We start from the raw sequence: 26,633 nt of genomic DNA, 5'->3' as shown, positions 1-26,633 counted from the left end.
ATCATATAAATCATTTATGTGCTGATTCATTCCGAAATGTATATCACAGAAAATAAATTTATATTCGTTGCCATATTGTTGGTACCAAATCAATCAAACAGGGCAACAACGCCAGGTTTTCGCACAAAAATCTTGTAGCTATCCGGTATTAGTCAGAAGGATTCTTGCTTTCCTGGGCCTCCTAGCTTATATTGGTGAAATTCAAAATCAGTTGTAGAGGAAATCACAGACTCCAAAAGAGCTGTTCCAACATAGTTCCTCAAATTGCAATAATTTGATGCAGTTTCTATACATTTTTTTAAGTGTAAAGTGTTTTCTTCGCGAAAACTACGCTGTTGACGGAAGAGTCGGCACTTCAGTCGATGCCTCAAATATACCTACTTGGACCGACCTCGGAGATGAAGTGCGCTGCCCGTAGCCTTGGTTCATCTCCGACCCCCTGGGTTTTATTTCAGCACTGCGCACTTCTTTGTTCTCGCGTGGTTATCCCTCTTTCGCAACAGTGTGTGCCCTATCGTGTTCTCTTTCCATCCGCGGTCTCCCGGAGCGACCTATTGGGGACCGAAGGCATCCTTCCTCTTCCCGTGCGCATGCAGCGGCGATACAGACTGTTTTCCGGTGATTCGTTACTGAATGTTTGTGTTATGCGCGCGGTACCGTGATATTGCGAGATACAGTCGCGCTTGATTTGCGGAAGTCTTGCTACCAGTGAAATAATTTGAAACCTTGTGCATTAGCGAAACAGGAGATTATAAAGCGGGGTAGTAAATGATGTTATTTTGAAATCACAAACATTTTCCAAGCGATTTCAAAGTTTATTTTGTGAAATGAAAAAAGAGAAAATATTTCTTCAAAGATGTCACGGATAAGGAATTGCAGCAGCGTCCAATTTCTCTAGCGATTCATAATTTCGTGTTTATTTTCCCAAGAAGCGCTTGCTCAGCACGTTGATGATCACGAATTCACGAGCCACTGTCGGCTTGGCTCGGTTCCTGTCAGGTGTGATTCATGGATGTAAAACATGTGTGTTCACACTGTGCATGAAGATGTACTGAGAGTCATCAAACCATGTTGCAATATTACGTCAAGGCTGCTGTATCAGTACTACAAACATTTAGACAGGGGGTCCCGTATCATTAATTAATTTGCCGTGTGAGAGTTCATGTTACGAAGAAGAGGAATGATGAAAATAACATTTAAGGTTCTAAATCTGTAACCATCAGTGTATGATTTTATCAAAGGGTCAGATCCTTATTAATACAGGAAACAATATGTTTTAATGCACTGTTTAATAAAATGGCAGTAAATTAACACGGGGATTTGGGACGTCGCGTCGTCAGCAACACTCGTAGTGTGCGTTCTGTCTGTGCTCGAGGACGGAAACAGATGTCAGTCCTCGAAAACATCGCAACTTTTTTGTCTTAATGTTGGTGTGTGTGTTGTTGTTGTTTTTGTTGTTGTTGTTGTTGTTGTTGTTGTCCAGAATATCTCTTTACTCACTTCTGTGGGTTCGCCTGTGCGTCCCTGTGTTGTTGTGTTGTCCAAATAATTGGTTTAGTATCATCGTTGGGTTCGTCTGTTTGTCGGTCTTTGTGTTTATTTACTGTTTTACAACTGTTTCGTCTTTTTAAGTCCACTGTGTTCGCCTGTCCTATGATATATTTTTTTTTCTAATTTCTGCTACAGAATTCTCTGTGCTGGTGTTTTTGCGTATTCATATTTTTGCCCGTTATTGCGGTTTCTCTATGACATGCAGTGTAACCAACAATGGCGTATTTAAATAAATAATTACTTGGTAGTGTGCCCTCATTCCGAGAAATCAAGGGACAAAAGAAATACACTTCTGTAACGGTTTTCACCCCGCCATGTTGATTTATTGAAATTGTCATTTTTATTTCTTAGGCTGTTCCACTATGTAAAAGGGCCTAATATTTTTTGTTGTAAATTATATATATATATATGCTGCACGTTATTTTCTATTTGTAAAAAAAAAATCTGGAACGTATCCATAGTAAAATTCTTGTTTGATTTTTTTTGCATCACGTTGACTCACAAGAAGTTCATCCGCGTTCCCACAGCTTGTAATTGGTTTAATTGAAGTTGAACAGTGAGATAGTTGAAATAGTTGTCTGCAGTGTGTAATAGGCAAGAGGCCGAGGAAACTGCGGCTCGCGTGGCGGCCGCTGGCAGCCAGCCAAGGGAGACCTGTGGGCGGCGGCGTGTCACGGGAATGCAGGCTGAGGTGTCCTCCCCTCCCTGGCTGTGTCACCCGCGGCCACAGCAGCCTCCTTGTTCTGCGCCGCAACAGTTCTCCTTGTGTCTCGGCCAGCTGACTCAGCGCCTCTTCGTCCCGGCCCTTTCTGCGCAAGCGAACAGGGTTTTGTTAGGCGAGCGGCAAGTTTTGACTTTTGGGTTATTCTCGACCTTGGAGCTCGAATTAGACGGGAACACGGAATTTGGCCGCTGCTAAGAATCCCGGAAATAAAACGATTGTCGCATGGCGTGGCAGCCTCGTTGACACAAATAGCGCATTCTTTCATCCAGGAACCGTCCGAAATGTGCCCACAGGTGGCGATCCTGCGTGATGGGAAGAGGTAAGGCTTGTTTTATACGTGTGCGGCGGCTGTTGCGATAGGGTGAAGGGGGACACCTCCCCCCCTCCCCTTGCGAATCCTGCAGATTTTCGCCCCTGCCTGGAATTTCAAACAACAAAGGCAGTGATACATGTGAATATAATAATTTTATTTTTCAAATTTCCTCCCGAAATAAAATTCTTGTATCTGCCACTGCACGTGTATGCTACGTAGGTACACAGGACTCTTTAGCTTGTGAACTAACTTCTTCTTAGAGGTTTCGATTCAATTGCTTACCCCGACACAATGAGTCCCCTGTGTTAAGATCTAAAACGTTTACCAGTTTTCAATTGTTTTAAGTACACCGGTTTATTATAATAACCCCCTCCCACTCTGATCTGCTCTGTTGTCGCGTTCGCCATTGAGTCTGCGCTCAGTTCCTCTTATCACACCCACTCTCATCGTCGTGGTATATTTTTGTTGCTGAGAACTGAATTACTCACGTTTCTCTTCTAGCGAGTTTATTTCTTTCTCTAATGTACTCTCGTCACCGTTCATTCGTTCACACGCACTGTCCGTCCTCTCCCCTACACCATCCATCTTCTTGGCCGTAGTGTCTGCTTGCTTATGAACTAGCTTACAGAAATCCTCTATCTTTTCCCCCACGTGCTAGTTTAACCCATTTATATTTTATTGACGTCACTTATTAAATTATTTCGTTATGGTAGCTGTCTGCGGTTTGATTATTAACACACAAGTGTACGGCACCGGAAACAACTGTTTTTGTGAAACTGACCGCAGCAAGAAGCTACACGATCACGAACACGAAATGTTTGTTCAACTTCGTCTACTGATGACGTGACGGTATACATAGCGCGAATCTCGGGTATTATTTATCGCACCGGTGCTACGCTGTATCCAGTTGTATATCTTTTGGTGGTACGAAGCGAATTAAAGGCTAACGAACATTCCGTGTAAGAAAGGCATCCCGCGAAGACGGCGGTCAGCGGTCGGTGGAAGAACCGGCGACTCCCACGGTCATATTTAAATGCGCTGAGGGAGAAGCTTCGTGTGTAGGGGCATTTAAGCCCTGCTCGCTACAGCTCTGCTCACGCTCGCCGTGAGCGCTGGCTCCGCACGCACGGCACGCGACCGTGCGGGGATTACAGCCAAGTCACGTTCCGGTCTCCGTTACTGCCGACATTTTTGGCAGTTAGTATTTCCAAGGTATTCTTCATTGTACTGTTCAGTTTTTTGAGTGGTACGTGGAGCATAAAGTCAAAATGCCTTGTTACTCCTGGAAGACTTTTCGGAAGAGGATATGGTACTAAGCAGGATGTAGTTGCAAAACATGCCATTAAATAAGTCAGAGATTGGCCTAGGATTCCTACTAATATTAAATGCGAAAGTGTGTGTGTCTGTTTCTCCTTCTTTCACCAAGCAACGGAGCAACGGATCGACGTGATTTTTTGCATACAGATAGTTTGTGTGACGGGGAATGACACACACTGCATACAATTATGAAATTCCATTCCTAAGGGAGTGAAAAAGGGATAAATTCAGTTTTATAATAGAAAATCATAGGAGGTAGGGTCATACACACATTAAACAGAGCGTTTGAGTCATTTATTTTGTCCGCCACACGGTCATATAGTAAGGTCTGGGAACTTCCTATCCTTTTCCTTGGTGAAACCCATCCGCTTAGTGAAGTTCGCGGCTGCTAGCGAACTAAAGGCGCTAATATCAGTTTAGCTTAGAACTTCGTCAATAGATGGCGTTGCCTTGAATTTGTAACGCGCCACCGTTTGGTGCGTCCGTCACGTCTTGCTTAGGGGTTACCTGCCTTGAACATCAAATTGTGCAACCAATGGAACTTTAAAATTAAAATTCCCCAATTTTCAAGCGTATGTCATACAGACTTGAAACTCGGTAGTGATGTTCCTTATATTATGATGTGTTTGGCCCGGGCAACGCCGGTGCTTCAGCTAGTTATTTATAAATATGTGGTCTCAGATGCTGACCTTCAATACTTTCATTCAACTTATGCGGTTTGGGGTGCGGGTGGTGGAGGGGTAGGGGTGGGGGTTGGGGTTTACTTTCGCCCATTTGGAGCCGTTCTTGTTGATTTAAGCCTCGGTTGGGTTGTGAATAGACTCGGTCTCCTAACTAAACGACCATTTTTGAACTATGACAACTCGTTACCTTAAAAAAAATTAAAACTTTTTTCCCCTTTTCAAAACGTTTTTTGAGTGAACATGACATAGCGTTGCTCAATGAAAACAGGCTTATTTATTGGATAAAAGCGATCTCGGACAGTAATTAAGAGAGTGTGCGTATTTTTTTGGTTTCAGGTGAGCACACTAGAGGGTGTATGCTGTCCTCCTTCCGGGTTTACAACCGGGAGTGTAGTGCCGACTGCTGTCTCAGGTCAGTCTGCTTTTCCATCGGGCATTGGTGACCGCCATAATACTAGTTCCTTCACCTAAACACGTCAGTGTACAATTTTGAAAATTTACGTCCGTTCAGGCAGAGATGACACATTAAGAGATTGTGAAAGACCGTTACATAGGGTCTTGGCAGTATTAATACAGTTGTCATACCAAAAAATGAATTCAATTCTAAACGCAAATGACTTCACAGGGGAAATATTTGTAGTAGCCAGTTACCCGAACATCTTGGGATATACCGCCCTAAGAGTTTAGTTGATATTTTGTTGGACTACTTGTCTTGATAGGCTGCCAGCCTTGTTGGTTGAACAAAGTGTGAACACAGTTGTTTCATTCCCTCTTTGCGGCCAGTGAGTTTCTTTGAACGGTTGAACCCGAAAGTTCCAGGTACGGCAGAATGGACCGGGCAGTCTCGCGTAGCCGCCGAGCGCGGTCTGGTGCACAGCGACTCATGCGCTGTCGACACTTGCGAACTGTGGGCGGGAACATGGCTAGCAAGCCTCACGGACATCGACTGACGCATTCGATAAATCTTTATGTGCATTATTAAAGCCCATTTGGCATTTAATTTGCTTACGACGAGTAAAACTTAATTAACAAAAGAAAAAGCTATAAACTTTTTTTTTCGAGTAACGCAAGAAAATTGTGTTGAAACCACAAAGGTTTTGCTGTTTACAGGCTGCATTTAAACATTTTTTTTAAAACTAACACTTTTTATTGTCTGAATATAAGTTATCTTAAATGTTTTCTTGAGAGATAGAAAGATTTCAATGTGTTTTGGAGTGTTATGTAAACAATAAAAGTTGCCACATACACTGTTTCAATTCCTGATATATTCAGTAACGTTGCCAGTAGTATCAAAATAGATTGTTAGAAAACTAACATGCAGTTGACAATAATACGAAATTATTCTATATCTAATTTAGTTTTGGATGAATATTGGTAAGAGAAGTTTGCCATCAAGTTATGGTTTGCGTCTCACGGCCATATACCTGAAGGGGACAGTTCCCAGAATCATAAATTATTATGCTTCTAATATTTCGTGTTTTTGCACATGCTTTTAAATAAATTAGTAATATAACCATATTTAATTGTTTATAGAAGGTGTAAGTACAGCTAGCGGTGATGCACGTGATTTGAACTGCTATCAGTGTTGCCAGTTGCATCGCGAACTTTGTGACCATCGAGGGTCTCCATGTTGGCGCAGAAACCGCTAAAAATATTTGTCAGGTATATATTCACCTAGTCACTAGGGTGTTCGGAAACTCTCTTTTATTCTAGTTTGCTTACGCAAAATACCAAACTAAATGAAAAGCGCGCAAATCACAAAACTAGCGATACGGGAGAGTATTGCGACGTTGCATTGTTGACGTGCTTCTTGTAAACCCCCCTTTCCCGCCTCTTCAACTAATAATATTATTATTAATTTCTTATATATTGAACAACGTTTTTCAGGAGATTTAACACTCGTAAAAGCAAGCTTGTGCGCGAGTTTAACAGTGTCTTTACGCAACGTGATGTGTTTTAACTTGTTATCCTCATGATGTAAAATAAATATTACCTACAAAAATTACAACAAAATGATTAAGACAAAAAATAAAAAAAACTTAAAACACATAAACTAATTTAAATGCTATTTTTTTAAGAGCAAAAACATTTAGGTTAGATTAATTACATTTCATTTGTTCAAAAATGTATTAAATATTAAATCACAATAAAATAATATATGTGCATAAACTACCCCTGGAGTCAGTGGTACTGCGATCGGGAGCTGAATAATGCGTGGTTGCAGGCCGGTAATGGCGAAGACGAAGTCCACCGCCCCTCTCTTGTTTCGCGGCGTTCTTGCCCGTGATTGGCCAAGTGCAGGTCTTTCTCGTGCAAACGTGCCCGAATTTCATGGGCATTTCTCGCTCGATCGGGCACCCTGAAGGAAGAAAGCGTGTTTCCGAAAAGCAACTTTCTGCCGAATGTCGCGAGGACCGGGGTAGAGAAGAACCCGAGGTCCGTGAAGCTGGCTACGGGTACTGGCTGCCTACTGGAGCGTTGTGATTGGTGGGAACACTGCAGCTCGTCCGAGGTGCATCCGCCGCGGCTGGTCACTGGCCATCGGGCTGCGACGTGACTTGCAGCTCTGCCCCACTGTCGCTGTGATGCGTGGAGGTTGTGCTGATATTCGAAAATACTGGTACCGCAAATATCGTCATCGGCGTTGACTTCTTCAGAGCTAGCTTACAACTGCACGTTTCTGTAATATGGACATTGTAATTACTCTTAAAATTTTACTTAAGGTTCGGTATCATACGCCGAGTTGGTCATATCATTTTCTCGTCATTACTATAATTTAAAGACTAATTATTTTAAACTTTTGCATTTGTTGTTTGGTCGCAGTTTGTCGTCGTATATTTACTAAACCTCATTTGCGTGACTTGTTAGATAATACGTGGCAAATATTTGGCCGCATGATTTGCGACAAAACAAAAATTACAATAGTGCTATTGAGAGAAATTTACAGTCATTGTCCTTAAATTATAGTTATGACAAAAAATAAATAAGAAAACAACAGCTTTGAGCCCGAGCCTTTCCATGCCTTCGCCTTTTATACAGACATAAGTGTTTATTTTATTAATTGAGTTGTTTCGTAGATTATAACGGCTATGCACATATGCGTAAGGGCCCCACATATAAGGTGTGCATAGCTTCAGAAAAAATACAAAGCGATTTAAAACTGCTCGAGATATCCGAGTGGGTTTGTTAACGAAAACCATTTAAGAGTACGCCGAAGGTGGATGAGTAGTTCTGTTTCCGTATTTCGTTTTTGAACGACATTTTTAGGAGAGTGAAAAGCGCTAAAACGCGTGTTTTTCAGAATAAATCCTAGGCATTAGTCAACACTCAAGGTACTTGCGATAAACCTTTATTTTAATTTTTGCGCCATACAGCTAATGTGACGGTCACAGCTCAGATCTAATAGTTTCCCTGTGCTCGACGATGAAACTGCGCGTCAGTTCAGAGCCCTGCGCTTAGAGGCGATACCGACTCAGTCTTACGGGATGTTAGGTTCGAACCCGCTTCCCTCGCCACATGAGCGCGGCGCGTTAGCGCTCTCCTCCACCGATGACGTAAAGGTACCAGGAAAATCGAAGTAGACATTTGTTCTCTGTCGTCGGTTGTCGGTTGTCTTGTCGGTCGGGAAGCGAGCGCGATGGCTCGTTGCGTGTGCCGCCAGTGGTGCCAACTGCGTCCGGCGGCGGAGGGCAGTTCGTTGACCCGGCGGCCGGTCCAGGGAACAGTCGGCAGCACCCCGACTGCCGGACCGTTAGCGCGGCTGGTTATGGGAGTCGAGGTGAAGACTGCATCACTCGCGCGTCGGACCGTTACCGCCGTCATCCGAGCTGCCAAACTGTGCCAAGGAATACCACATATCGCACCCTGAGTACAAGACTATCGTAACTCAAAAATCAGTGCAATACTATCACAACTCAGATGCCATAGTCTTGCACATATTCTTATATAATATTTTCCAGAGTCAACACTACATTATGTGCCATTAGTCCCGTAAAAGTAAATAGAATATTGCGATAGTCTTGCAGTGCCTATATAATAATATTTTCCTGCTTATGGTAAAAATATCTCATAAACTCAATTTTTTGAGTTACGATAGTCTTGTACTCAGGGTGCGATATTGCTCTTGATAGGATCTTCACCTAGAGATGCAAACATTAAACAGCTGATCTCTGCAAGTTTTGCTGAAATGGCTCAGTGTTGTCTTGTCTGTTTATTTTTCTGTAAACTCCCCCCCCCCCTTCAAAAAAAAAACTCCTGTAAAGAAACATCTTCGTAAATCCACCCAGAAACGTCATTCACCTATTTAATTGTAGGTGTTTAATAACCGGTAAATGTATTTACGACGCATGAAAGCAATTTTTTTGGCCTTAAGTTTCGGATGCTCTCCGCCCTTTATGTCGTTGAAAAGGCAATTTTAATTTAAGCAGAGCGAAGTACAATCTTAAACGTACATTTAATTAGTCATACAGTGCAGTAAACAAAATAAATAATATTATTCGAATGCACATACATATTTATTATCAAATAAACAAAATACGAGTTATAACGCTCTAACGATGGACTAATGTGAAACCAAACAAAATAGAATCGTTTAAGATAATCATCCAGTTAGCCACTGATCAAATAAACAAAACTAAAGATTTAAAAATTTCAACGGTAGGCTAATATTAAACTAAGTAGATATAGTAGGGTTTAAAACGTACTTTAAATTCGTGATGACTAAGAAAAACAATCCCTCTCTTACCGCTACACGCCTAATCTGATTAGCAGCGGCGCCTAGCTAACCTCCCCCCCCCCCCCCTGTTTTTTTCTCTTTCTTCAGCGCTTCCCCATTGAGCCCGGAGAATGGACGACTAAAATGGGGCGGAGTCAAGTAGTTCAAGAAATGGCCGGTGGAAGCCCCACTGCCAAATGTGGGAGACAAAATGTAAACAAATAGTCGCTGATAATGGAATAAGCTATGTTGAAATAGTTGTTTTGGTCAGAATCATTATTAATTTGAATTCATTCGAAGTTTATTGATTTGGCTTTGTAGAGGGCTTGGGTAGCAAAAGACTGAAAAAAAAAGTGAGTCTTTCAGAACTCGCCAATAATGTTAAACATGTAACCTTGGTAACGAGTAAACTCATGTGCTCTCGGGTTTTGTGCATGTATAATACGAAACACAAAATTTATCACAGAATTCTTTAAATAATGCCGAGCGTGATAAATAAACTGATAAATAAAATAGTTACTTTTCAAACACCAAAATTTTTGGATACGAATCACTCACATACTTTCTGCGCCCGCCGCTAGAATTCGCTGTCTGAATCGTAAACATTTCTTGCCATCATCAAACGCAGATAACAATTAGCATCACGAAACAACCGGAAATATCTAACTGTTATAAACGGCTCCGATAAAACCCCGGTTTGTGACCTCATTTTCGAAACGGAATTTGATTAAAACGCTGCAACGATCAGGAGTGGGTGCTCGATGTCGTGTTTTCTTTATATGTAGCACACTCGCATGTTTGCATACTTGCATACTTGCTCAATTCTTTTATATTCTTATACCTCTAGCTGTGAAGTTGGTAAATATTTATGTTGAAAAACGAAATTTTGGTTTACGTTTGGGTACACTTTCACATTTGTAGTGTAACTTCAACTGTTTATTACATTATTTTTTTTATTTCTAGCATAGCTAACAGCAGAATCATTTTCTGTCCTTCATCTACATATCTGTAGCTTGCTTACGTGTATCTAAAATGAACTTAATCTCGCTTTATGCAATATACGACTGAGTATTATATTGCGACCCTACGCTATTAACTCTGTCGCGCTGGTCGTGGCATTGTGACTCCAGCTTTAGATACTGCAATCATGTGCAGTTGTGGGGATCTGGTATTTGTGTATTTGAAAAAAAAATTTTAATCTGACATTTTCCTTAAATTCATCGGTATTGTATTTCTGTTTCTCATCATGCCCTGTAGCGGCTGACGTGTGGTTGTGTTGTGTAGCTGCATGTTGAAACGGCGCGGCGTGTTTATATTGGGCCATGTCGGCGGCGGGGCGCGAGTGGAGGAATGCTAGGCACGATGGCCCGGGGCGAGGCCGCTCGTACCTTCACCGGAGCCCGCCCCTCTGCAGACACGCTCTCTGCGCCGGCGCACCAGCATGGTGTTGGTAACCGGCCCGCGGTCTCACCTTTCATTCCTTCAACCCCTTGCAGCAATGGTTCGTATAATCAAAAATGGTCTCAGACAAAGTTTTGGATAAAAATTATAATATTAATACAAAATTTTTACGAATTCGATGTTGTGCCTCCGAAGGTAATTATTAATTTTTTTTGTCCTCCAACCCTTGTTTTTTCAACCCTTTGCAGTTTTGGTTGGTCGTATCAAAAACTTAATTGCAAAAAAAGATTTTGGTATTACTCCCATGAGTTATAATACCGGTCAAACGGATGTGATGTTTTCCATATTATGGGAGTTAGACAGCGCTTTTTTCTGTTTTTCTGTCCGCGCGATATTCTCCACGTTTTATAGCATTAGCCATTTGTCTTTTGGTGACAAGACATCGTGATCTGCTACCATCTGTTAGCTTGTGGCAATTGTTATATAGGTATGGATACTAGTGATATAAATATGAAGCACGAAGACGTATTAAAACATATATTTATTCATAAATATGAACCAAATTAAATGCTTGGAAACGCAAGTTGCGTTTGAGGAACTTGTGAGACAGAATGTTTATTTAATATTTAAAAAATAATATTAGTTTTCAAACTATCGGTTTATTTCTATCAAATGGGTGGACGTACTTCAGATGAAATCCGTTAGACATGAGAGGGGTCGCAGATAATTATTTTATAGAGATCTATACACGATAAAAAAAACTTTCGTGCTGATGCTTATTGCAGGAAACCGATTCCATTATGACATCAGTAACATAATGTGTAAACTCTTTTTCTTATGTTTGCACAGGGTTAATATTTTGATAATTCTGGTTGTTTATGTATTATTTCGACTTGGACGAAGCCAAAGTTACCGCGTCTTGTACCGAACTGCGCGCCGTTTACCGGATTGTTGCCATTAAGAAACATGGCCCTAACATAAACTTTCGTCTCCAACTGAAGTTGACAACAAAGTTTGAGGTGATATTGGATGAATTATAATTTTAATCTTCTTCACCATGTAAAGTTGTGCAGATAACCTCGAATTTGATTTAAATCATGTCATAATATCAAAGTTTATTATTGGACCGAGCTTGATCAAAGTCTTAAATTTTAATTGTATTATTATGATTTTTGTTCTTTTTTTCTTTAAAACATCTTCGAAAGTTGTAGACATCAATTGCCTAATTACTGATAAAATATTTTACGTACCTACTGTACTAATATTAACATTATTTTAGTTATTTTAACTTTATGACCTCATTATTATACCATGAACTCTTAGCCATTTTAAAATTTCGTTTTTGTTGGGCACGATTCTGATTAGCTGATTAGTAGACCATCCAGCATATTTTAGAACCAGTCCGATGTTCTAAATGTTTGATGGTAGCTCAAGTGATCCAACATGGCTGCGCTAATGACGTGTCTAGCGTTGTTGGGAGGCGCTGCTAGCGGAGGCTCGACAGAAGGGCATATCCGCGACCTGGACGCGTGCAAGTGCGGTGACTGCAGATCGCGCGGAATCATCATTCCAGGCGCGCGCGACAGGTACAGTTATTCGGTGAAAGTTAGTTGGTTGCTTTGTGCCAACCGGTGAAAGGGAACCCAATGATTTGGCTCGCCTCCTGACGTTGTCTCTGTTACTTAATTGTGGGAAATTACTCCACTGCTTTTTACCCCCTTTTACAACTTTCTGTATAAACATTATTTATTTTTTGTTGCTTTCGATACTTTTTCTCCCTTCTGTCTACCTCATAAACTTCCGTTACGTTCTATTAACATTTTGGCCGAGCATAGTTGGGGGTTCATTAATATCTTGTTGCATTGCGACCGTATCTAGGCGTGAGTATTTTCTTGATTTTGTGTGCTTGTAGTCCTCCGTTCCCATAACACGGAAGCAATTCGTAGGGCATTAAATATCTACAATATCCGTCTCCGAGTGCACCATCAGCCAAAAAAAAAAAAAAAAAAAATGTTTGGCCATTTTATAAGGTGAACTTTCATTAGAATACAATATTTACGTAGTTACACATTTACGGCAGTGTCAGAAATCGTCTGAAAGTATATACTTGTATTCTTCTCCCGGAAGTAACATCACGAAGGCTGACAGGAACATACGCATAGTTTCATTTTGGGGGAAGGGGATATAACCACTCTACCCGCTGTTTGTTTTGGAATTCTTTCCTTTTGTTGGTGAAATGAAAGTTTTTTTTTTTTTAAATTTCGGGTAGGGCAAGGGGATTATTCCTCCTCTCCCCCACCTCTCGTACCATATCCCTCCTCCCTGCGTACGCACCCGCGAACACAAAGTGAAGTCCAGTGTATGCAATTAAACGAATCTCTATACTTCTTGCTTACTTCCAAGTATTAAAAATCACCATTTTGAAAATCGTATTGTAGGTTATATTTGACCGAAAACTTTAATGACTGAAATACTCTTAATATAATTTTCACCTTATGTTCAGCAGGGAATTCATAGTTAATAGTAATATTGTTGGTTTCGTTAGTGAAAATAAGTAAGAAACATTCTCAATCAGACAATATATTAATTCACCATACTTGAAAATATAACTCATACAATAATTACGCTAAGATGGTACCTAGCTTACTTGTTTACACAGCGTGGCTTGTTTCCCATGTATATAAAACGTCATAGAACAAAGCATTTTACATGGCTTAATGATAAGGTTTTGTGTATCACTAATTAAAATACATCGCAACTAATATCAATATCACTATGTTAATAACGTATTTCCTACAAATACCTGCCCATACCTCTACCGATCATAACAAGTCGAAACTTAGTGAAGTGGCATAAATTCATGTGTGTGATTGAGTTTAAAAATTTACTATTTTTAACTTAAAACTTTGCTGTTGAGATAAAATTTATTTTAAAAAAAATTTTTGACAATATTTTTAGTTGGCTAATACAATATACAATAGGTACATTATAGTAATCTACTACTATTAGTGCACGAAGAGCAAGTGAAGTATTCAGCGTCGCAAGTTCATAACTGCGTACTTGAATTCGGACACGGCCTAAAAAACATGGTTAGTAGTTTTTAATGATAAAAATGGGTACATGGCTGTCACGCTGGTTAAAATAAAACTTCTCACTTTAAAAGTTAAGAATAAGATGGGAAAAAAAATCAACTATTCACTTGAACGATAAAACTAAGCAGTATTGTACACATTGGAGGTTCACTCTTGTAACAAACATGGCGACCAACAGCCTGCAAAGAGTCCTACAATTGGACTTTATTCGTTACTCCCTTCCCCTGTCTGCCATCGAGCGCTCCACTCCCGAGTGTTTTGCGTCTAGTTACGTCCTGATGTCATCACATAGAATGACCCTGTTCAAAGTGAAAACAGTCAATCAAACGTTGTACCTGTGGTTGAAGTGGACGGTGGGCGGACCACAACTCACTGCGTGGTTCGTGCGAGGATTCAACTTTTGGCGCGTGCTTATTGCGGATACTGCCCACCCTCACGTGGGGCCCGTCTTTATTTATAGCCGGGAGGAGCGCGCACGTGCGCGCCAGGCCGAGGGCTCGTGTTTGCTCGGGTCTCCCCCCTTCTCGCCTTCTGTGACACTTGGACGATATTTTCATTTCAGCTTCACTCTCACTATCAAATAATTGCACCACCAGAAATAAAGATTATCGTAACTAAAAAAAATGACTCTTTGACAAATGTTGTTGTTGTTTTAACAATGTTATCAGTAAAGAAGAATGGAGGGTTTATTAATAAATTGAGATCCAGAATTATGTTCAATAGTTTAAGTAAATAATTACTTAATTATTTATAGATACCTACTTTATTATTTTTAGGTTATGATAACCGATCATTTAATCTGGTGGCAAGTTTAACCGCGTGGAACGTAAATAAAAAAACAATGACCTGGAACGGGACCTGCGGCCATAAGCGCTGGACACGCTGCATTCGCTCTCGGCGTGGCGCGTGCGTCGTAACTTCTTGCTTTGTCGCAACAGCGTCTCAGCAGATGGCTGAGGCCGGCTCAGCTGGGCGCTCGCGTCTCCTTGCAGGAGCTCCTGTCGCACCACGCCCCAGTGCTCACAATAGCTCGACTTGAATGACGGACGTGACAGATTTGAAATATTTTATTATTATTATTATTTCCATCGCGTCGCGGGCGCTACGTTACTGTATAGAACGTCAGAGAACTTTTGTTTCCGAGAGATGACCAGTTTTGAACTGTGGATTGGTAACACAATTATTATTCGTGTATTATCAAGGTGTTTACTAAATTTATCTGTGCAAGCTCTGAAATTTGTTCACGCACAGTGATTTTTTTTTCGAACTTAAGACTAAATTTGTATTTAACATATTTCTCTCAAACATTTCGCTTTGATAAAAAAACTTCACGGATTGACGGTTGTCATATTTTTTGTACATACGAATAGGCAAGACTTTTTTAAAAATAATCGTTTGTCTTTGTCGCGCAGGTGAAAATAGAATGTTCGCATTATGAGTTGTTTTGCTTTCGCATCCCATCTTTCGCGTTGTGCCGTCGCGTTATTTTGAGTCCAGCCAACGACGGGTAGAAACCGTTACGGGTATGTCCTCTTCGTCATATGAACAGTTTGTCGTAAGCAACTACTTCAGTTATTTCTGCGAACCACTGTTTGACATCATGCGAGCTCAAAATGTCTATTACCATCGTCTTTTTCTCGTTCAGCAGAATTTTTTTTTAAATTTATATTTTCTGTATACGTCAGACGTGGTGAATCAACGATTTTTTTATGTAAAATGAAAGGATGGAAATATAAAATACAAACAGTGCTCTTGCAGATTTATTTTTTCAGAGTTGGTAACGATTTACTTATGTTTATTCAAAAAGAAAGCAGATCGCCTTGAATAGTACTTTTTTTCATCAAAATCATTACAATGTACTTGTAGTTGATATCGAAGTCATTAGGGACGGACGTGAACCGCTATCACAACGCAGGGAAATAGGAAAGAACGTGCATTTTCCTGTAGTAAGGAACCAATCCAGCATCTGCCTGGAGTTGCTTGGTGTCGCCATTGACACCTGACATCAGGGATGGCCGGCTGGAATTCGAACCTGAAGCCCCTCAGAGCTTTCCTCGTCACTGCGCCTTGGGTTTATAAAATACGAAAGAAACGCAAGACGCAAAAAGTTAAGTAACGACGTTTTCTAATAATGTCTACCCTTTTATAAATTACGCAAGTCGCAAAAACCAAAAGCAAGTTTTGGCCAACTTTCAACTTCTTGCTTTTTTGTCTTTGCATATAAAATGTTTAAGATATGAGTTTCGGGAAATTTTAAAGATGCAAACGTAATTTGCGTAGAAAGCTGAGGTTCTGTTTTCATCACACGCATTACTTTTTCGTTTATTAAACTACAGCACAGTGAAAGCAAATTACGCTTAAATCAAAGTTTTAAGAATTTCACATTTCGTGGCAAAATACCTGTGCAAATTTGCTGTTTGTTACGTGACGTAGATGGGGATGGCATATGTTTTTGTAATGTAAGAATTAATTTTCTGGAGGTTTTCACTATTAATAAAAATGGTTTTTTTTCCCCCGAGGCATAATCCCGAGGAGAAAAATTATTTTCTCCATGTTCGGGAATGGTCTCTTTCCCGTCTCTTATCCCGAGTTTCTGGATCCCGTCCACCCCTTTCACTATCTCTCCCTCTCCCTCTCTCCACACACACAACACACACACACATAAACGAATGAATTACGCGGGTCCGCCATCTTTTCGAGGTTTCTGAGACTTCCGCACAGGTGCACTGTTTTTACGACGTACTTCCGTTCCATTCACTAAATTTCACCTACCAAATGCCGTATACCGAGAGCTAAGATGTTTACACGTCAAAAAAAAAAACACGTTTATGGAAAGAAGCTCGATGAAGAAAATTTATTCTACAGTTTAAAAGTTAAAAGTCTAGCATTTTGCGTCCTTGCGAATCGTGAGACCTGAGCAGAGGCCATCGAAAGAAACCAGGTGTCCGGGGGGTAAATAATTTTTTTTGTGCCCTTTCCGTGTTATTTAATGTGCAACTTTTCAGACCCCACAATAAAAGAAATTAAAAAAACGGTAATGTCGCATTTACTGTTTTATTGTTGACCTGCTATCTTAAGTTAATTTAACGGCTACATTTATTGTATAAAGTGATAACTTTTCTTTATAAAAATAGTTACCTAAAATTACCGCCATCATGTATTTTAAGTAAATGGACATGCTTGTGTGTTTTTTTTTTTTCCCCCAATTTATGTAGATAGCAATGCATGTGCATTTATATACTTTACAGTGTACATCTTGACAGGTTCTATATCCCGGAGCCTTGACTCCGTGTGGGATCCAAAGGTGTGCCTGTGAATGATGAGGAGTGCTGAGCGCGCGGCTCGTGTGTCGGCAGGGTCACGTGATGCGAGCCGTCGGCCCGCGGTGAGAGCAGCGGCGAGGCACCCACAGCAGACATGCCGGGCAGCAGCGGGCCCAGCAGCCCGGCGAGGGCCGCCGTCACGGTGTCGCCCTACAGGGACCGGCGCGCCAGCACCTCCTCCGACACGTCCGACACTTCCACCGCCTCCAGACAGGTGAGCGCTACTCGTTTGCACGTGCGTTCGAGTCTCCGCGGGGTTCCCGAGTTCTGCGCGCGGGAAAAATATACAAAACAAGGATAACTCTGGTATTTCACAGGGACGTATCCAGCTCAAAACATAAAAGGGGGGAGGGGGAAGTAAAGGAATTTTTTCGGAATCTGTCGGAAGGGTTGTTTTGGGGGAGGGGGCGTTTTCCGCAATTACACCTATTTTAATGGGGGAGGAGTATCCCTGGGGCCATATAATAATAAACAAAAAAAAATTTGAACTCTAGATTGTGAGGAACAGTAACACTTTTTTCTCGTACTTCAGGATCTTGCTCCGTGTTTTATTAATTTTTTTTTTCACTTCGTAAGGTTGGGAAAACTGTACCCACCCCTCCTTGACCTCTTGAATATGCCCGTGTGTCTTCTTTAACCTGGAAAACACAAGGAGATTGAGAAAAAAAAAATGATTTACCAAACTGGAGTAGTAATTTAAATACTAGCTTTTTAATGTTTCTGTAATGTTTAAAAACAAATCTGTTTTAACCACAAATTAGTGTGTAGTTGAAAGAGAACAATCAAAGAATCAACGGTGTATCAATTGTTAATTTAATACATGTTTGAATGTCGATAGTCATTCAAATGTTCACAATAATGTAATGTTTTAAATTTTTATTAAATATAGAAGTTTTGTGTTACATCCTGGCATCGCTAGTTAACAGTGCAAACCGAGTGATGTGCGGGAAAAGATTCATGGGCAACTCGCTCAATGTATTTGGCTGTTTTTTTTTTTTTTAACGGGTTTTTGAAGAATGCCAGATCAGTGGAATTTCACCGAGAATAAATTGATGGGGTTGTGAAAATCGTTACACAGTCATTGGAAATCACCCATTTATCACCTTAGTTCTGTCAGTGAAAGAAGATCATTAGTATTGCTTGATTTCGATGGATCAGTTTATACATATCTGCAGTCAGATGTAACTGATTTAGAGCAATTTCAAATTAAGAGTTTAGCCTATTGTTTGCACTAAACTTATCTCAAGGCCAATAATGAGTCAGCTGCGAGGCATCAGTTTCTGATGTGGCGTGTAGCCAGAGGAAACCTGGGGTAAACACCAGCATGCCTTGGCAACCTTGCGTCCACAAGCCGCCAGTGGCCGAACGCACGGCCATTGTGTCGCTGGCCCAGGAAGTGGCCACGGTCAGTCCCATCCTGCCCGCTCGGTCAGTCAGAACTAACTGCCTGTGCCTGCCTGTGGTGCAGTGGCCTCACAGACGCGACCTCGCGTGCAGCCATCCCTATTCCCTAGTGCAACACTGGCAGTAAAAACCATTACTTTCACTCAGTTCGTGTGTGGAATCTCAGCCGTGGTGGAATACATATCAATGTTGTTCAGCCAGAATTGTTTCCATTTCTTTCATAGTATTTTATTTTTGATTAAAAATAAGCAAACATATTCTGATGATGTGTCTTTTGCTGTTTTTTGAGTTGGTGAGCAGTAGCTTGGCTTCAAGGGCAGATTCAGGACTGACTTCTGAGAGGGGCAGCAGAAGTCGCACATTACCTAGAGTTTCTTGTATGTTGGCTTACGAGTCTCTGATTGTTTGATTCCAACCATATGCAGTGTCACTAGTACAGTCTAAGTTAAATGAATCTACTTTGTCTTGGCATTTATTAAGTCTTTTATTCATCCCAGGTACCCATATTCCCATTGATATTAATTTGCATAGCCTTAAAGTTAGCTGTTTTACTAGCCTTATTTTTTGGAGGGGTTTTACAAAGAAATGTGGGGGAAAAAAAGGGGGGGGGGGAGAAGTGAAGCTTTAAACTTCAACGTAAAAAAAATACTATTGAAACCTCTAAATTTCTAATGCTGATCTTAAGCTAGTTTGCTTTTCAAGTCATTAACCTTTTGCAAAAGCATGAGTTAACAAATTTTTTATTATGATCACATACTTTCTTGAATTCTTGAAGTCAAATTAAATCACTTCAACAGTGTTGTTCAACAAGAAATGCAGTATTTGGTATTACTTGCTAACTTAAACCAAAAAAAAATTGTCTTTTATTTGTTGTTGTTTCATGCAGATTTATAAATTGGTTGCAATTTATACTAATTAGTTTATTATATGTGATAGGATATTTGATTGCATCTGATATGCTGACATTCATTGTCAGAGTAGTGTCAAAATGTTCTAACCAAAGTATGATTGTTGGCAGTTGAGCATTGACGGCGTGGAAGTGATTCCGACACGACTGTCGAAGGTGACAGCCTCGAAGCCAGCAGCAAACCCACTCCAGTTTGTGAAGGTTGGACCGTGTAACTTGTACCGTGCGGCTCAGGAAACCCTCAAGAAGGTGGAGGAGGTCAAGAAGATAAAAGAGGAGGTGCAGAACCAAGAGGAAGACTGGCAGTCGGTGAGTTCAGCTTCCATCCCTCCACCTCAACACCATCCAGCCTTTATTTCCTAACAACCACCTTCTATTCTTAGTAACTCCATCCTTCCCTTACGTCCCAAAATATTCTTTAAATACTCTACCAATCCATCTCACCCACATTCATTGACACCCAAACATCCACTACTCTATTCAAGCTTAAAGTTGTATAAGAATTCCTATAAAAAAATAGCTGACATAGCCACACATTTTAACAGTTACTGATTTATCATATCAATTAATTGAGAGTGATAAGATTGCAGTGATTAATAAAACAAAGAAAAGACCTCACGTAAATCTTGCAAACAATTTTATATGGATGTATTCCTAATGTTTACTGATTAAATATAAAGTTCGTTGTATGGATCTGGATTTCAAATGCAGACACTATTTTTCATCTAAAGCCACAGGTAATAAAAATTAATTTAGATTACAATCTTAGATATCTCTCATGTCAATATAATTATTTTTTAAAAATTAACAAAAAAAATCATTTTCTCAAAGAGTTATTAATGATACCTCATATGAATACACCATTTTAAACATTCTTTGCTGTTTATTCATCTCATCCCATTTATAAGCAAAATGCTAGTGATATCTAGGCAGACACAGTCATTGTTGCCATGTCAATAGCTTTTCACTTGTTGATCATGGAACTCTAAAATTGACTGGAATTGTCACAAGTCCATGCTGTGGTGTACGCGGGATTGTTTGAAACATTCATCTGTGGTTTACTAGCCTTACTAACAGGGCAGGACAGGGCTTCACCACACCCCGTGCTAGGAGTGTCAACATGTCTTCTGATGTGTGCAGAACCTGGACAACTGGAAGAGCAGCCGCAGGAAGAGACAGGAGCACATAATAGAGCGCGTAGTGGAAGTCAAGAAGCTGGAGATGGAGGAGTTTGACCGCAATCGTCGCCGCAGCAAGACCTTCAATGAAATGCTTGAGGAACGGTTAGTTTCTTACTACCAGATTCACCTGGTTTGTCAGCAAGCCTTTAGTTTGTGTCAGTATTTAATTGGATATATTTCCTAATGTTCTTTTGAATAACACATGGTTTGCAAAATATGATGCAAATTCAGTGTTCGACATTGTTATTATGAAAATATAACTTATTGTGTTTTTTTCCATAAAGTTTAGTTTTTAAGAAACTTAATCTCATTTTATACCTGGACCTTCTGTACTTTATCTCAGATGCTTTAATGATTAAAGAACATAAATATTTAAAGCACATGAAAGTTGTTTCATATATGATACTGGTAATTTCTTGAATGTTATTGTGATACCGCCTGCATTTGGCAAAAAAATTGCCCCATATTCATTTAATCAGTATTACTGGTAACCTATTATTTTTATTTTAATACATTACTTCCATTTTAATATCTTGATGTATAAAATTGTACATTGTTTAGTTTTCTCATTTTCTAGCTATACTTTGTTATTTATAAATATTTTACTCAATTGTTTTACAACATTAGTTTATTTTATTGATACTTATATTTAGACAGAAATATTTTATGATAATTAATCACATAATGTATGTTTTGAACTACTATTTACTGTTTGACTTGCTCTTTTTTCCTTGGACAGGAACAAAACAGGGCGCAAAATGAGCCTGGCTGTGTACAAGGATGAAGATGCTAATGACCTCAGCGACCTTGGGATCGGAACTCACAGCAGCAAGAGCAGCATCAGCGAAGAATATGGTCACGATGACAACCACTTGGACAACTACAGTGAGGTGAGCCAGGAGCTTAGAGTGTGCTGAATAGCTGTTGCAGAACAGGAGATGAGGGCCAGTTTATTTGGGGCAGACTTCAGAGGAAATACCTAATAGTAGCATGCCGTTTATATTTACTTAAGTAATTACATGTACATATGCAGATACTGTGAAGACTATTGTTAGAGCACACACACAATATTTTATCAGTCTCTGATCTGGTACAAATGTCAGATTGTTGTCTTCATTTACACACTGACAGGTGATTGGTATTAGGGGTTATTTTGAGAGGAGAAAGATGTGTCCAATGTTTAATAGAATCAGGGGTGTAGCCGGGGGGGGGGGGGGGGTTAGGGGTTCAAACATCCCCCCCCCCCCCTTAGCACCAAATCTTTAATTAATTTCTTATTCATCACTCAAACAAATTTCATATTAAAATTAATAAAAATTTTACCATTACAATATTTAAATTTAAGAACCGAAAACTGCTAAAATAGCACTATTTTACACCTTAAAATCCAAATTTTCCCGGGGGAGGACCCCCGGACCCCCCACTTTAATTTGGGGAGGGGGGGTGGGCATGCTTCTTAACACCCCCCATACACAAATCCTGGCTACGCCACTGAATAGAATACTTTAGGTTCTCTTATTATTGTATAGAAGAAGATAAAATAAGAATACATATGAAAGATACTTTTGGGTTCATCCACTGCTATCAATGAGGTGTTTAATGAATAGTGGTTTTTATGCTCAATTAGGAAAAATTAGAACATAGATGGAAGTTATTTGATTGATTTTGTTTTAGGGATACCTCACCTTTTCAGGTAGATTTTGAAGAGAAACTATCTTTTGTAGCTGTTACTATGGTGCAATTTCCAGACAATTTTTATATACCTAGTTTGTTTCATGGTCCTCATTTATATGGACATGATAACTCCCGTAATTTTTCACAAATTATTTCCAAACTGATACATAAAATATAGAAATGGAAAATCTCTGTTGAATTCGTTAATGGGCAAAATTCCATCAAAGGAATAAAAATGGGGAAGTAAATTTTTTATGTAACCAACCATTTCTGCAAGGAGGCAAATAAAGGTTGAAGGTCAAAAAAGTCATAACTTTTTTATTGGCTATACTATCAAATCCATTATTATTTATTATAAAAATCCCAAATCCCAAATCTTAAACTATTGGCAGAAACAATTTTTGATGAGATGAATCATTACAAAAAAAAACAGGGGGAGTTGTAATACAAAAACTTTAAACTTCCTTACTATAAAATATGTTCAAATTTATTTTAAACCATGTTAATATTATCCTAAGGCTTGTCCCAAAGCAAATTTTCATACGCCCACGTATTAGTGCAAGGGATAAAAAATTTTGAAGGTCAAAAAAAATTCCCTACTACCTTAGTAGGCATAATATGAAAAATAGTTCTAAGCTATTCAATGCCAGATGCATTAAGTTGAAAACAAGTAATCCATTTTCACTGTGTGTAAGATTTCCTTTTAAATACATTAATTTTCATGTCATCTGTTATCAATGTTGTGTCGTGGTGATTGCAAAATACCAGAAGTGTGAATTGTTGTTTAAAACTCACTAGAAAGGTTTTACAAACACAGGCAGATTGTAAAGATCTTATTTTGTAGTCAATGTTATTAAAAAAGTTAAAGATATGTGTGTTATCAATTAAATTTTTTTATGAATGCAATAGAGGCATTTCTCTAGTAGTTTTGTGTTTTTTTTGCATTTATTTATTACATATATTTTGCTTTAATTTTCAGCAGATTGTTATAGGAAATAATATTAAATTTTACAAGAATGATTTTCTGCAATAGTATGTCTTAGATAGGGAAAAAAAGGAAATGTGCAGTGCAATCTTGTGAGCAACTGCTTGCTGATGAACTTTTTACTCTTTGTTCACAGGATAGTAGAGAGAGCACAGGCAGGTGTGTTTTTGACAATCACAATGGGGAGGCACCAAAGAACGGGCTAAATGGCCATCATGATGATGACACTTCGACTACAGCTACGATATCCTCCCCTGAACCGGAGGAGTACACATACGAACGAGCGATTCAAGGCTACGTTAACTTTGCAGAGAATAGGGCAAAGACGAGAGCCGCAAAGACAAATATTTTGAACAACATAAATGGTAACTTTGACCATGGTGAGCACACAGGGAATGAAACATCTAAAAATAACAACTGTGTCAATCTGCCCAATAGGTCTTCCAAGAAAATTCCACCCCCTGTGGTTCCGCGAAGGCAATCGGCTGCCAAGATCGAGGACCGCCTCACGGCATTAGAACAGAGGAGGAGTAGTCAGCTCTCTGATGTAGGTACTTGCGAGAGTGGGAACAAAGTTACAGTGCCCAAGGTGGACATTTTGAAACGCAGAGAGCTTTTTGAGAAAGCTTCAGACGTAGACAGCCAGTCTTCCAGGCAGGACAGAATATCTGGGGACTTCTCCAATGCCAAAAGTATTAGGGAAAGGTTGTCACATCTGGAAAAGCAGAATGAAGAAAATGCCAACATCAAGGAGAGACAAATTTTAAGTAGTCAGGTTTCTTCAACTGTCAAAGAGAGATTGTCACATTTTGATAGGTCCACTGAAAATTTGTTCGAAAAGGGTTCTACTAAATCTGTGCTAAGGCTGTCCAATGGGGATATTTCATCACAAACATTAAGAGATAGGCTGTCGAGCCTTGAGAGAAGTGCCAGTTTGGAGAGGGAAGGGTCGGCATCGAGCGCGAGCAGGATCTCGGAAGAAGTGCCTCACACCATCAAGGAACGCCTCAGCAACTTGGACTCTGCCCGCAACAGAGTAGTGCACAAGGTGACGCCCGACAGGGATGTGAGCTTTCACTCGAAGCTCGCCACTTTCCAGAGCAGTGACAAGAGCAATGCCGGCAGCCCAGAGTGCTCTCTGACTCCCGATGACAAGCTGTATCAAGGCAAGCAGCAGTTCCACCGATCCCTCGACAGCTTGGAGGTCGAGGGTTCATGTGGGGCAGTGGAGAACCTGTCTTCATTCGAGCGTGTGCAGAGCTTAGAAGACGTGGACTGCTTCGGGAACGACAGGAACTACCCCGCCTCAACTTCGTCCACGGAGATGCTCGTCTTCTCCACTCAGAGCGGGGACACGGACAGAGAGGACAGCGGGATCCACACGGCCGATGTGTCCTGCTCCGTCAGCCAGGCAGACGAACCGGTCGAAGAGGGGGAAGCGACAGTGTCTGCACCTCATCTGGAACCCATCCTAGACTCATATCAAGAGTCGAGCGAGACGTTGTGTTTGGGTACGAAGGAACCTGTGGAGATTACGCAGGAACATCCTCAGACCTCAGTGAGTTTGAACAATACACCCAACTCCTCGTTGGGTGATTTTGGTGCCGGTAGTGCTGAGTCAGATGAAGTTACCTCTATATATTTGCCTGCATGCCATCCTGGTGTTGGTGTTGAGAATTCTGGTTTTGGGGTCACTACTCATGAGAATTTAATTCTTGCTGATGGTGTTGGTCGTAGTTCTCCTCCATTTCCTGACCATAACACTATTATTGCGCATGATCTAGAGGAAAAAGGGAAGGGTAGCAAAAATAACTCTGAATTGGTTGAGGCAGTCAACTTGCACCATTGTTATTCTACATCATCGGGCTTATTTCCTGAACCAGTAGATAAAGATGAGGTAGTGTCTTCAACTCCTTTTGCCAACGGTACCCCACAACATGTTTATTCCAATCCTACTGTCGGTGGTAGTCCACACCATGTTTACGCCTCTCACTGGGAATCCACGTTGAACGATTCTATTGATACGTCAGAAGACAACTTTGAGATGTGCAAGACGTACCCAGCAGACAGTCAGGACTCAACCGAGTTTGAGAGTTGCCGAAGTAACATTAGTTCTCCTGAGCCATCCGAATCTTTGGCAACCTCTGCAGTCATTGGTCGACCTGAGAGAGTGTTCCCTGTGGCCGCTCCAAGGGGCGTGGCCGCAGAACGTCGCCGCACGGTCGTAGAGGTCTGCGAGAAGGTGGAGGTGATGGGTGATCAGCTTCGCTCTCCGCCGCCGACGCCTTTCATCAACGTGGCTGCATCTTTCAAGGTCAGGCAGTCGCCCTCGCCCAATGACCATTGCCACGTAGAATGTGTTGACAGCAGTGATCGTGGTCCTGTGTGATTTTAAACTAACATCCTTTATCTTGTAACTTACCCTGCTTTCTGTATAACTTTTACCCTGTAATTCAGCATTGGATGCTGACATGTATTGTAATTTTTATTCAGCATTTGTGCTGTAAGCACTTGGAAATTTAAACCTAAATTATTCCAGGTTGGTTGCTGCTATTGGGATACTGACATGGAAAAATACAAACAAGTGTTGACTGAATGGTATTAAAAACATAGAAAATGAAGCTATTAATTAGATGGTGTTATGTAATGATTTAGGTTTATTTATGCAGGATTTTAAGAGTGTAACTTAGGCAGAATAAACCTAATTTTGAATTTAAATAATGCATGTATAAGTATATAATTAGTATACTGAGAGATCTAAACCATGAAATTTTTCTACACCATCTATTTGCACCAGTATTTTTAAGTGATTAAAAGCCTCAAAATGCTAGGATACTATAGTTTAGATTAGGTATGTTATGAATACTACTCTTGGAAATACTGCTTGTTAGCAAGTCCTTTCATTAATGTAGACCATTCAGAAGCTCTTGGTTGTGCTGGTTGATAAATAGCATCAGTTTAAAAAATATATAAATCTTGAAGTTACTGTTTAAACTAAATATGCAAATGACTGTTTAAGTAGTAGGTAGTTCTCAGGCAGACTGAAGGTACCATTAAAGATCTCAATTTACGAAAGTCAATATGTTTGGAACACTTAAATTGTATTCAAAGCTATTCCCAGCTTTGGGATTGATTCCATAGCTTTCAAAATTGGAATAAATTTTAGCTCAGCATCAATTAATTAATTCCTTTTTATATAAAAAAATAAAATACAGAATGTACTTGGAATCATGGGATTGTATTGGTATGGTGCTAGTTGAGCTGTATATATAGTGGACTCAATGTAAACTTGTAGAAACAACTTTAATAGGTATACATTTTGTTAGATGAAGCATACTGCTATAACATGTGGTTCCAAGCTGTG

The 26,633-nt window shown here is 40.2% G+C and overlaps 1 protein-coding gene across 19 annotated transcripts in view; it reads left to right on the top strand.

Annotated features, from left to right (window-relative positions):
* LOC134532816 (uncharacterized) overlaps window positions 1–26,633 on the top strand; it is a 237,678-nt gene that overhangs the window by 180,779 nt on the left and 30,266 nt on the right. For 8 of the 19 annotated variants that reach the window (XM_063369707.1, XM_063369703.1, XM_063369712.1 and 5 more), the window contains 6 exons: window positions 4,925–5,000; window positions 17,152–17,332; window positions 19,541–19,738; window positions 20,570–20,712; window positions 21,350–21,500; window positions 23,406–25,583. In XM_063369707.1, the coding sequence (XP_063225777.1) occupies window positions 17,213–17,332; window positions 19,541–19,738; window positions 20,570–20,712; window positions 21,350–21,500; window positions 23,406–25,583 (2,790 nt within the window). In that variant the 5' untranslated portion in view covers window positions 4,925–5,000; window positions 17,152–17,212. The remainder of the gene's footprint in view (window positions 1–4,924; window positions 5,001–17,151; window positions 17,333–19,540; window positions 19,739–20,569; window positions 20,713–21,349; window positions 21,501–23,405; window positions 25,584–26,633) is intronic. The other 11 variants (XM_063369717.1, XM_063369705.1, XM_063369708.1 and 8 more) reach the window with 2 other exon arrangements.

The sequence above is a fragment of the Bacillus rossius genome, chromosome 6 (assembly GCF_032445375.1).
Source record: "Bacillus rossius redtenbacheri isolate Brsri chromosome 6, Brsri_v3, whole genome shotgun sequence".
NCBI lineage: Eukaryota > Metazoa > Arthropoda > Insecta > Phasmatodea > Bacillidae > Bacillus > Bacillus rossius.
The sequence above is the reverse complement of the archived record's forward strand: the minus strand, read 5'-3'. Positions and strand labels throughout refer to the sequence as shown.